This window comes from Indicator indicator, chromosome 13 (assembly GCF_027791375.1).
Source record: "Indicator indicator isolate 239-I01 chromosome 13, UM_Iind_1.1, whole genome shotgun sequence".
Classification (NCBI taxonomy): Eukaryota; Metazoa; Chordata; class Aves; order Piciformes; family Indicatoridae; genus Indicator; species Indicator indicator.
The window spans coordinates 17,479,911-17,492,306 of NC_072022.1; the positions used below are offsets into that span (position 1 = coordinate 17,479,911).

Below are 12,396 nucleotides of genomic sequence, written 5' to 3' on the forward strand. Positions count from 1 at the left end.
ATCTACTCCAACCTCCCTGCACGGGCAGCAGGGATGCTTCTTAGACTCGGCTGCTCAAGGTCTCATCCAGCCTGGCCCTGAACACCACCAGGGAGGAGGTATCCACAACCTCCCTGGGCAACTTCTTCCAGAGTCTTACCACCCTCATACTGAAGAGCTTCTTAAGATCCAGTCTAAACAGACTCTCCCTCAGCTTCACACCATTCCCCCTTGTCCTATTGCTAGACACCCTTATGAAAAGTCCCTCTGCAGCCTTCCTGTAGGATCCCTTTGGGTATTGGAAGGCAGCTGTAAGGTCCCCCCAGAGTCTTCTCCAGGCTGAACAAGCCCAGCTCCCTCAGCTTATCCTCATAGCAGAGGAGCTCCAGCCCTTAGATCATCTTTGTGGCCCTCCTCTGGACTTGCTACCACAGTTCCATGTCACAAATCTGCTCTCCTCAAGCTTATGACCCAAAGAACAGTGCATCTCCAAAAGAAAATTCTCAACCCCGCCTGTCAGGTTGTCTTCTTGCACACATCCTGACTGTGCTCCCAAAAGGAACAGTCTGGAGCAGGGGCAGTGGGGAGCTGGGCAGCCCCTGCTGCACCACAAATGGTTACACACGAGCAGCAGTTTCAAAGTCATTACCCTCAGATGTTTGCTGCAGACTAATCTGCACAGACCAGTCTGAAAGCAATCTGGTCTAATTTTGTTCATCCATTAAGCAGATAAATCTGCTTAATCTTCCCCAGGTCACTGGACAACAGACTACCTATTACAAGCACTTTGCAGCAAAAACTGCTGTCAGTGCAATTGGAGTTGAAGCGTAAAGGTTCCTTACATACCCCCAACTAGATGAATACTGGGGCTATGTTAAAATATTGATCCAAAATAAATACTGTTAAATGTTAGGTGGCTTACAGAGCATTTAAACCCAGGGATTAACAGAGAACTGAAGAGAAGAACTCAAAAAACTGCACGTGAAGAAAATGTTTAGACTAGGTGGCAACCTCAAGTTGTAGTTTTTTCTAATTTCCAAACAATTGAAAGAATTTAAATCATGGACAAGTAGGCTAGCAAGCTGTGAAAGAGCATGAGGATAACAGAAAATCTATGTAGAAATCTATTAAATCACCTATTTCTTTCCTGGTTTATGTATGCAGACACACCCAACAAAACAACCATGGCCATCTAAAGGCAAACAAATCATTCTCTTTAATTCTGAGCTACACTCACCCCACAGGAAACATTCTGCTTGCAGGAAGGCAGCAAACATTCCATTTGGAGTGTCCGGGCTGCCAGGATTGAACTGCACCACCAGCAGTGCACCACCTTCAAACCACAACCTTTCTTTTTTTAATCAACTATAGAAATGAGCAAACTTAACTCAGGCTCTTGCTGAAGGATCTATAATGTGGATAAGTAATGTGCTATAATGTGGATAAGGGAAGACCCCTCTGATGGCATCTACCTGGATTTGTGTAAAGCACCTGACACTGTCCCACATGACATCCTGGTCACCAAACTGGAAAAGCATGGACTTGAGGGGTGGAACACTGGCAGGAGAAGGAATTGGCTGGGTGGCTGCACCCAGAGAGCTGCAGTCAATAGCTCAGTGTCCAAATGCAGACCAGTGACAAGTGGTGGCCCTGAGGGGTGGGTACTGGGACCAGTGCTGTTTAACATCAGCAACATGGACAGTGGCACTGAGGCACTCTCAGCAAGCTTGCAGACAGCACCAAGTTGTGTGCCCTAGCTGACATGCTGGAGGGAAGGGATCCATCCAGAGGGACTTGGACAGGCTGGAGAGGTGGGCCCAAGCCAGCCTCATGAAGTTCAACAAGGTCAAGCGCAAGGTCCTGCACCAGGGTTGGGGCAGTCCCAAGCACAAGTAAGGTCTGGGTGAGGAGCAGCTTGAGAGCAGCCTGGAGGAGGAGGACTTGGGGGTGCCAGTTGATGAAAAAATCACCATAAGCCAGCAATGGTAGCTGGCAGCCCAAAAGGCCAATCATGTGCTGGGCTGCATCAAAAGAAGTGTGAGTAACACGACAGGGAAGGGATTCTGCCCTTCTGCTTTGCTCTGGTGAGACACCACCTGGAGTTCTGCATCCAGTTCTGCTGTTCCTAGCACAAGAATGACGTGGAGGGCCACAAGGATGATCAGAGGGCTGGAAAATCTCTCCAGTGGGGACAGGCTGAGAGAGCTGGGGCTGTTCAGCCTGGAGAAGAGAAGGTTCTGGGAGACCTTAGAGCAACCTTCCAGTAACTGCAAATAAAATGTAAAAATAAAAATGTGCTTGCATGAAGATGAGAAGAGAGAGAAGCATTTTGTCTCTTTAACTGCACTGTGCATGGCCAAAAAGGAGAGGAATGCTCAAGATCCATGTTCCTGCTTACTCCTTGTACCAGAAATGAGGAAAAATCTGGCTGCACGCTGACAAAGGACAGGACCTTCACAGCTGCTAAAAATGGAGAAGGGTGGCCAACACTGCACTAGTGAGGGACAAGAGAAGGGATGTATAAGGAAGTTGCAGCTATTTTTAGGACTGGAGTGCTTCCAAAACTACATCACTCCACCAAAGTTGTTTCCAACACAGCAGGCAGATTTCAACTGTGTGTCCAAAGTACTCAGGTAATGCTAAGGGTGGGTTATCACCTTTGGCAAAGAGAGCCAATGGCATCCTGGGGTGCATCAAGAACTGTGTCCAGCTAGTTAAGGGATGTCCTCCTCCCACTCTGCTCTGCCCTGGTGAGACCACACCTGGAATACTGTGTCCAGTTCTGGGCTCCTCAGTTCAAAAAGACAGGGATCTGCTGGACAGAGTCCAACACAGAGCTATGAGGATGACTGGGGAACTTGAACATCTCTCCTATGAAGAAGGACTGAGAGGACTGGAGCTGTTCAGTCTGGAGGAGGCTGAGAGGGGACCTTATCAATGTCTATAAATATCTGAGGGGTGGGTGTCAAGATAAAGGTGCCAGTCTCTTTTCAGTGGTGTCCTGTGACAGGACAAACGGCTACGGATACAAACTGGAACACAGGAAGTTCCACCTCAGCATGAGGAGAAACTTCTTTACTGTGACAGTGCTGAAACCCTGGAGCAGCCTTCCCAGAGAGGTTGTGGAGTCTCCTTTCTCTGGAGAATCAAGACCCATCTGGATATGTCCCAGGTGATCCTTCTCTGGCAGCGGGTTGGACTCAGTGTTCTCTGGAGGCCCCTTCTAAGCCTTAACATTCTGATTTTATTGCTGTATCAAACTTCTCTTGCTCAGTGTAACTGGAATTTAACTTACACCACCTTAACATCATCCTATCACACAGCATGCATAACCTTCAAGAAGGAGTATCCATCAGGGCTGTACATTACTCCTCACTTACACATGCTTTCTGTGGAACTCCAGAATCTTTCCTTGAATTCTCTCCTGGTTTGGCAAATACTGATTTGTTTTAAGGTGTTCTCGATCCTCTGCTTCATCGAAATCCCCAATTTCAGCTATTGCAGAAGACAAAACAGTGTTAGAGCAAGACAAAAACAATAGAGAAGGACAATGACAGAAAGCATTCCAGTATTTGAACATCATTTGAAAAATCTAGACTTCTTTACAATCAAAGATGTGAGTCTTCTAAAAGATCTGTGAGGTGGTCTCAACATTTCTTCCTTACCTCATACCAAACCATGATGTTTCAGTTTAATTTTTCTAATTATATGCAAAATAGTTATGGACAAGCCTACTTGGGAAGCTAAAAATAAATAGATAGTACACAGAGAAAGCAGTGTTAGGTGATTGTAAAGTCTGTATCTTGAGTTTTGGTCTCCCCATCACATTTCCATGCCTTTCAGAAACGATGTTGTGGATTTCATCGTATCATAAAATGGCTTAGGTTGGAAAGGACATCAGAGATCATCTGCTCCAACTCCCTGCCATGGACAGGGACACCTCTCAACTAGACTTGGTTGCTCAAGGCCTTATCCAACCTGGCCTTGAACACCCCCAGGGAAGAGGCATCCACCGCCTCTCTGGGCAGCCTATTTCAAAGTCTTACCACCCTCCTACTGAAAAACTTCTTCCTGAGATTCAGTCTAAACCTACTCTCCCTCACCTTCAAGCCATTCCCCCTTGTCCTATTGCTAGACACCCTTAAGAAAAGTCCCTCTGCAGCCTTCCTTCAGGTATTGGAAGGCTGCTAAAAGTCCCCCCCCAAAGTCTTCTCTTCTCCAGGCTGAACAACTCCAGCTCCCTCAGCCTATCCTCACAGCAGAGGTGCACCAGCCCTTTGATCATCTGGACAAGGCAGAATGGTTTGAAGCTGAGGGACAGTAGGTTTAGACTGGATCTTGGAAGAAGTTCTTCAATATGAGGTTGCCCAGGTTAACTGCACATGGCTAATGAAATGCCATGAGACAGAAAATGCTGCTAGGTACCAAAAGCTTCTGTATGTTCTTTACCGCAGGTTAGCAATGGCAACATCCCCTGCTGGCACCACAGCTTGATACTCACATTGCAGAAGGTGAGAGACCAGAAGAGCAGCTGTATTGTCACTGCAGGTCAGTCGCTCCTCTGCCAAGTCTCTCTTGATTTGCAATGCAAACAGGTATCTGAAGAGAGAGTTACAAGTACCAGGGTTACAGGTACCATCTTGACATGTGGAAGAACAGTAAAACAACTGACCAGTACCCAGAAAAACAGCATTTCCTCATTCTTCCTCTCCAAATCCAAAGCAACACAGAAGCCTTGTTACCAAGGATGGTCAAATCAAACCAAATAACCCATGAGTAATCCAGCACCATTCAGTGAGACCTGGACAGGCTGGAGAGTTGGGTGGAGAGAAATTGAAGGACAAGTGTAGAGTCTTGCATCTGGGAAAGAGCAACCCCATGGACTGCTGTAAGTCAGGGATTGACCTGTAGAGAGCAGCGTAGGGGAAAGAGACCTGAGGGTCCTGGTGGACAACAGGATGACCATGAGCCAGCAATCTGCCCTTGTGGCAAAGAAGGCCAACTACATCCTGGGGTGTATTAGAAGGGGTGTGGTTAGTAGGTGAGAGAGGTTCTCCTCCCCCTCTGCTCTGCCCTGGTGAGGCTGCATCTCTAGTATTGTGTCGAGTTCTGGGTCCCTCAGTTCAAGAAGGACCTCAGGCAATTGCTTGAAAGAGTCCAGCACAGAGCCATAAAGATGCTGAAAGGAGTGTAACATCTCCCTTCTGAGGAAAGGCTGAGGGAGCTGGAGCTCTTTAGCCTGGAGGAGACTGAGGGGTGACTTCACTGGTGTGTATAAAGATGTACAGGGCAGTGCCAGGAGGATGGAGCCAAGCTCTGCTCAGTGTTGGCCAATGACAGGACAAGGGGCAATGTGTGCAAGCTGAAGCAGAGGAGGTTCCATGCGAACATAAGGAAAAACGTTTTTACTGTGAGGGTGATAGAGCACTGAAACAGGCTGCCCAGAGAGGTTGTGGAGTCTCCTTCTCTGGAAACATTCAGAACTCTCCTGCATGCCTTTCTGTGCGACCTGCCATAGATGATCCCGCACTGGCAGGGGGTTGGACTGTATGCACTCCAGAGGTCCCCTCCAAACTGTACATTCTATGATTTATCAGCACAAATGAAGACACAGGAACAAGGAAGCAGAAGGAAACCCATGCTTTTAACAAGTTGGGTTTATGAAGTAACAGCAGCTGTAATTTTTAGCTGGAAATAAACGTAATGAATACTTAAGTGATTTTTATCTGTCAGAAAAAAAGATGGCAGACCATCACTTATTCTGCTGTCTTGTTAGGAGGAGACTTGATGTGGCCCTGGGCAAGCCTGACTAGTTGAAGGTGTTCCTGTTGAATATAGGGGGGTTGGAAAAGATGAACTTCGATGGTCCCTTCCTACCCCATACAATCTGTGAATCAGTCATCAACCAGCAAAAGTGCCCCATGAAAAGCACTGGTGAAAAAATGTGAACAGTAGAGCAACTTTTGCTAGATGGAATTAAAGTATGGGCTTTAGAAGTTTAAATGACAATTCATTTATTAAAATATGTGCAGATTATTTTAAATACAGGCTGTTTATTAATTTTAATATTTTCTCACAATCCCATATCTTTTGGCACCATGATGTCTATGCAAGGCCTAACCTGCACATTCTTCTGTTCTGAAAAATATCTTTTGAACATTCACCTGCCAACACAGATTCATAGAATGGTTTGGGCTGGAAAGGACCTTAAAGATCACCTAGTTCCAACCCCCCTGCCAAAGGCAGGGACATCCTCCACTAGACCAGCGTGCTCAAGGCCTCATCCAACCTGTCCTTGAACACCTCCAGGGAGGGGGCATCCATGACCTCCCTGGGCAACATTTTCCAGTGTCTCACCACCCTTACTGTCAAGAATTTCTTCCTAACAAGCATGTGCTAAAACCATCACACTGACCAAAGCGCTCTCACTCAACTTCACTGTAAGTTCTGGTTAAAAAGACATGTAATGTCCTCTTTCTCTTGCTTCTCCATATTTCAGTAAGTAAAGTAAACCAATTTCTGCAGAAAATACTTTACCTTGTGTATTCCTCTTGCAACTGGCCCGGGTCTGGAGGGAAAAACTTCACAGCAAGACGAAGCATTGTAGTCTTTGGTCCTGCAAGAGAAGTTACTCAGTTCATGAAAGCTCTTTATAAGCTAATGCATTTTCTGTTTGCCAACATGCATAGAAATCAGAGAATCATTAAGGTTGGAAAAGACCTCTAGGATTGAGTCCAAACTCAGAAGCAGCAAATGTCTTGTTTCCCTTAAAGGTAACACCAGCTGACCCGACCTATCAAGGTATTTATCACAAAGAACCACATCTTCACTAAGCTTCCCTTCCACCCACCCCCTACTACATATTAAAAAGGTCAGGTCTGCGTGCCTGAACAGGAACCACCACCACCCCTACCAAGGCCAATTTTCAGTGAAGCATAACCAGTAAATCAAGTGGTAATTGTGAAAGCAACCCACAATAAACAGATGTAAATTAAGGAGAACTTCCTTTTTTACAACTACTTACTCCGTATTTGTTTAATAACAGGTTTCATAGGTTCCAGCCAAATCTGAAATTAAAGAAAAATTACAAATTGACATTGATATTTGAGTACAACATGAAAACATCCACAGTAAATTCAAACAAAGCACTCATTTAGTAGTATGCATTTCTTCCTCACTGCAGGAATGCAGCAATTCCTTTGCTTTAAAAAAGTGTACTTAGCTATATGAATTGACAGGAAGGACATGGACTTGATGGAGTAGGTCAGGAGGAGGAGGGCCACAAAAATAACCAGGGGCTAGAACACCTCTCCTGTGAGGACAGGCTGAGGGAGCTAGGGTTGTTCAGCCTGGAGAAGAGAAGGCTCCAAGAATACCTAATAGCGGCCTTCCAGTACCTGAAAGGGGCTTACAGGAAGCATGGAGAGATACTGTTTCCAAAGGTCTGTAGTGATAGGACAAAGAGCAATGGTTTGAAATTAGAGGAGATTTAGATTGGATGTTAGGAACAAGTTCTTCACCATGAGGGTGGTGGAACACTTGAACAAGTTGCCCAGAGCAAATCGAGGCCCCATCCCTGGAGATATTCAAGGGCAGACTCAACAAGGCTCTGAGCAGCCTGATCTAATGGAAGATGTCCCTGCACACTGCAGGGAGATTAGACTAGATGAACCTTTGGAGATCCTTTCCAACCCAAACCATTCTATGATTCTATCCATTAGTAGAAAAACTACTGCTCTGTGTTTAAAGCTGCTGGACAACTGTAGGCAAGGCAGTAGAAGCACAGATCTACTGCCAGGAAGACAGAAGTCATGCCAAAACACACAACTGCAGGCAGAAGCCAAGCTACAGAATTACAGAAGCAGTAAGCATTGGTGCTGTGAGCATTCTGTATGTTCTTAGTCATATTTTCTGGGAGTACTAAAACTAGAAGAAGTAATAGAAAAAATATAGTAATGGAGACAGTTTAGAAACTACATAGTCATAGATTTATAGAATGGTTTGGGTTGGAAGGGACATTAAAGATTATCTAGTTCCAAACCCCCTGCCATGGGCAGGGACACTTTCCACTACACTAGGTTGCAATTTCATCCAACCTTGCCTTGAACAGCTCCAGGGAGGGGGCACCCACAACCTCCCTGGGCAACCTGTTCCAGTGTCTCACCACCCTCTTTGCAAGGTACAAGTGACTAGAAGGCTTAGAGAGTGTCAGTATTTCTTGAGATCAATGATTTATCAAGATTTCACAAGCTTGCAGGTCTGTGTATCTGCTGAGATTTACATGTATTAGAAAAAGGTCTACAACATCTCTTAAGATAAACTAATTGAAGACTGAGTTAACTGATTACACACTGTAATATGATATTATAAGTGCTCCATAGGCTGCACTTTGAGCTGATGTTCCCCCTTTTTGAAGGAAGAAGAATTTTATTTATGCCTTTGCAGGTGGGAAAATCAGCAACTACTTAACAATTTCTTTTTAGATTTCACGAGAAGTGGAATCTGAGTCTTTCACAGATCTTCATAAAATGGTTTGGGTTGTAAGGGACTTTAGAGATCATTGCCCCTTGTCCTACACTACAAGCCCTTGTAAAAAGTCCTTCTCCAGCTCTCCTGTAGCCCCTTCAGGAACTGGAAGGCTGCTCTGAAGTTTCCCTCGAGCCTTCTCTTCTCCAGGCTGAACAGCCCCAACTCTCCCTCCCAGCCTGTCCCCATGGGAGAGGTGCTCCAGCCCTCTCATCACCTTTATGGCTCTCCTCTGGACCCACTTCAACAGTTCCATGTCCTTCTCATGCTGGTGGCACCAGAACTGGGTGCAGTGCTCCAGGTGGGGTCTCACGAGAGCAGGGCAGAGAGGCAGAATCCCCTCCCTCGTCCTGCTGCTCACACTGCTTTTGATGCAGCCCAACACATGGCTGCCTTCTGGGCTGCCAGCAACCATTGCTGCCTCATGGTGAGTTTGTCATCAACTGACACTCCCAAGCCCTTCTCCTCCAGACTGCTCTTGAGCCACTCCTCACCCAGCCTGGATTTGTGCTTGGGATTGCCCCAATCCAGGTACAAAACTTTGCACTTGGCCTTGTTGAACTTCTTCCCCTCTGCTGCATTAATTGCCATTCTGGCAAGCAAAGCAGACTGACAAGAATCAAAGAGATAATCCTACAGAAGACTCCAGCAGATCTGAAAACTTTTGAACCATAAGCAATGGAATTCAGACAACTTTTTTATGACAGTGAATTTGGCAGGAAACTGTACATACCCAGTAGGACTGGATGTTCTGGAACTCAATCCCAAAGTAGTCTGATTCAATCAAATTCAGATGCTTGTAAACTTCTGTCAGTAATGTCTGCCCATAGTACTTGGACTAATGAAGGAAAAAAAAAAAAAAGTAAAAATACAGTGAGGTTAAACATGAATAAGTTTCCAATAAATTAAAATAAAGTAACTCTGGTATCTTTAGAAACTGTAGAAAAAGACATCAAAGATTTGCTGCATTATTCTTGTCACTGTCACATGCAAACATCCAACATACAGGCCTGGTTCCACATAAACAGTCTTCATAGAATCAGAGGAACTCAGTCTGGAAGGGGCCACTGGAGGTCATCTAAGTCCAACCTCCTGCTCAAAGCAGGGTCAGCCATGAGACCAGACTAGATTAGCTGCAAACTATTTGCAGCTCCTTCAATAAACCAGCAACATTTGTTTGTCTAGCTGGACACTGCAGTCCTCCCTCACAGCTGCAGCAGGCAAAACCATGCTTGTAGCAACCCTCTCACTTCTACCAACACCAATATCCCCTCCCTGGAAGTGTTCAAGGCCAGGCTGGACAGGGCCTTGAGCAAATTGGTCTAAGGGCAGATGTCTCTGCCCAGGGTGGGCAAGATAAGGAATCAATAGGACAAGGAACAATGGGTACAAAGTGGAAAACTGGAGGTTCCACCTCACCATGAGGAGAAACTTTGCTGTGAGGGTGACAGAGCACTGGAGCAGGCTGCCTAGAGAGGTTGTGGAGTCTCCTTCTTTGGAGACTTTCAAAACCCACCTGGATGTGTTCCTGTGTGACCTGCCCTAGGTGATCCTGCTCTGGCAGGGGCAGTTGGACTCAATGATCTCTGCAGGTCCCTTCCAACCCTTAACATTCTGTGATTGTGTGAATATCCCTTTCAACCCAAACCATTCTATGATGAGATGATTCTATGGCCATGCACAACTTGCACACCAACAAGACCTGAAAATTTGTGCAGATGCTCTAGGGGAGGCCAAGATGGCCGAAGAAGGCTGCTACAGGGGGTTGCATCTGGCCAGAATTCCCTTGAGCTGAGAAACTCTGGTGGGCCCTGCAGGAAAGCAGGAGCTGTGCAAACACAACTTGTTGGGGCCAGGCTGGCTGCTGCCAGGGATGGCAGTGGCTGCTTGTCACAGCACATGCAAGGCCATTGCTGATAGAATGAGCACTTGTCTTCTACAAAGGAACATCTCTGAAAAACCTGAACTGTTTTCTTCAAACAATGGTCAAAAACTCAGGAGGTGGTAGCATTTGTTCTGTTAGGAAATAAACAGGAAGGCTGCAGCTCAGCTCCCTGCCAAAGAAACCAGTGAGAAGCCCAATGCTGCCCTCTTGCACCAGGCCTTCTGTGCAAGAGGAATTCCCCTTTCAAGAAACCCACTCACTAACCCTTTTCACAGTCAAGGTAGGTGCAAAGCCACAAGACAAACACTGGCAGAAAGCAGCTGTAGTAATAAGAGAGAAAGCAGGAAACTTACACAGTGCACACAGGACAGCTGCACTTGGGTCTGCTTCTCAAAACAGATGAGCATCTGTGATCGCCTGACTGCAGCAGCCAGCAACAAAAACAGGACAAGGGAGGGGATTCTGCCCCTCTGCTCTTGTGAGAGCTCAGCTGCAGCACTACATCCAGTGCTGGGGCCCCCAACACAAGAAGAACATGGAACTCTTGGAGAGAATCCAGAGGCCACAAAGATGATCAGAGGGCTGGAGAACCTCCCCCGTGGGGACAGGCTGAGAGAAGCCTGGAGAACCCCTGTGGAGCTGTTCAGCCTGGAGAAGAGAAGGCTCCAGGGAGATCTTTGAGCAGCCTTCCAGTTCCTGAAGGGGGCTATAAGTGAGCTGGGGAGGGACTTTTTACAAGGGCTTGTAGTGATGAGGGGCAATGGCTTCGAGCTGGAAGAGGGGAGATTTAGACTGGAGATTAGGAAGAAATTCTTTACAGTGAGGGTGATGAGACACTGGAACGGGTTGCCCAGGGAGGCCATGAATGCTCCCTCCCTGCAGGTGTTCAGGACCAGACTGGATGAGGCCTTAAGCAACCTGGCCTAGCAGAAGGTGTCCCTGCCCATGGCAGCACGGTTTGAACTAAATGATTTTTAAGGCCCCTTCCAATCCAAACCATTCTATGACTCTATGGAAAAAAAACAGCATTTATTAACTCACAAAGCAGTCCATGAAAAGAATTCTAAAGACTTTTGCATTCTTTGGGATTATTCCAGCAACACACAAAAGCTAGCAGGATGGCTAGTGTAGGCTGCAGAAGGAGGTAGCACAGCCACCAGCATCCACATTCTACCTTGGACCATGGACAACTGCAGTGGCAGGGTCTGGCAACACTGTGGTCAGCTGGGTGATCAGGCAGAACACAGCCCAGGCATTGGTGCCACCAAGGACTTGTTTATTTGGTAAAACTGGAGTGCTGGAAGACTCTGCAGCTTTCCCATCTAAGCAGGCACACAGTGCTGTAACTGACCCTATTTAAACTCAGAACCTGTATCTTAGAGCAGTATTAGGCATTCGAATAAATTTGTAAGAGAATTAGGATAATTTATTAAAATGAAAATACCTAACAGAAAGAACAGGCTAGTTTAGGTTAAAATAAAGAGGGGGATAAAAAGTAAGAAAATAGTGAAAGTTGAGGAAATTGTTTCATGTTACTGAGAGGCATGAAAATTCAAGAATTCCTTCTTACAGGAAAAAGAGATTAACTGTGGATGGTTTTAGAACTGGAAAATTCAGCTAAATACCTGTGGACAGCTTCTAAAAAAACTCACCAAACCCCAAATTTCAATGAGAAGTCTGACAGCTCTGCAAATCATAAAATGGTTTGGGTTGGAAGGGACCTTAAAGATCATGTATTCCAATCCCCCTGCCATGGGATGGGACACCTCCCACAATACCAGGTTACTCAAGGACCCATACAACCTGGCCTTGAACATCTCCAGGGAGGGGACATCCTTAACTACTCCTTGGGCAACCTGTTCCAGCATCTCACCATCCTCATTATAAAGAATTTCTTCCTAATCTCCAGTCTAAACCTGCCCTCCTCAAGCTTCAATACATTCCCTCTAATCCTATCACATCTGAAACAGCTTTGGTGATCACAGTGTGAATGGAGCCAAGTGGAT

At 46.1% G+C, this 12,396-nt stretch overlaps 1 protein-coding gene across 2 annotated transcripts in view; it reads right to left on the bottom strand.

Annotated features, from left to right (window-relative positions):
• FARP2 (FERM, ARH/RhoGEF and pleckstrin domain protein 2) overlaps positions 1-12,396 on the bottom strand; it is a 66,106-nt gene that overhangs the window by 35,618 nt on the left and 18,092 nt on the right. For both annotated transcript variants that reach the window (XM_054385834.1, XM_054385835.1), the window contains exons 2-6: positions 9,239-9,343; positions 7,004-7,046; positions 6,517-6,595; positions 4,481-4,578; positions 3,360-3,474 (exon numbers count right to left, since the gene is read on the bottom strand). In XM_054385834.1, the coding sequence (XP_054241809.1) occupies positions 3,360-3,474; positions 4,481-4,578; positions 6,517-6,595; positions 7,004-7,046; positions 9,239-9,343 (440 nt within the window). The remainder of the gene's footprint in view (positions 1-3,359; positions 3,475-4,480; positions 4,579-6,516; positions 6,596-7,003; positions 7,047-9,238; positions 9,344-12,396) is intronic.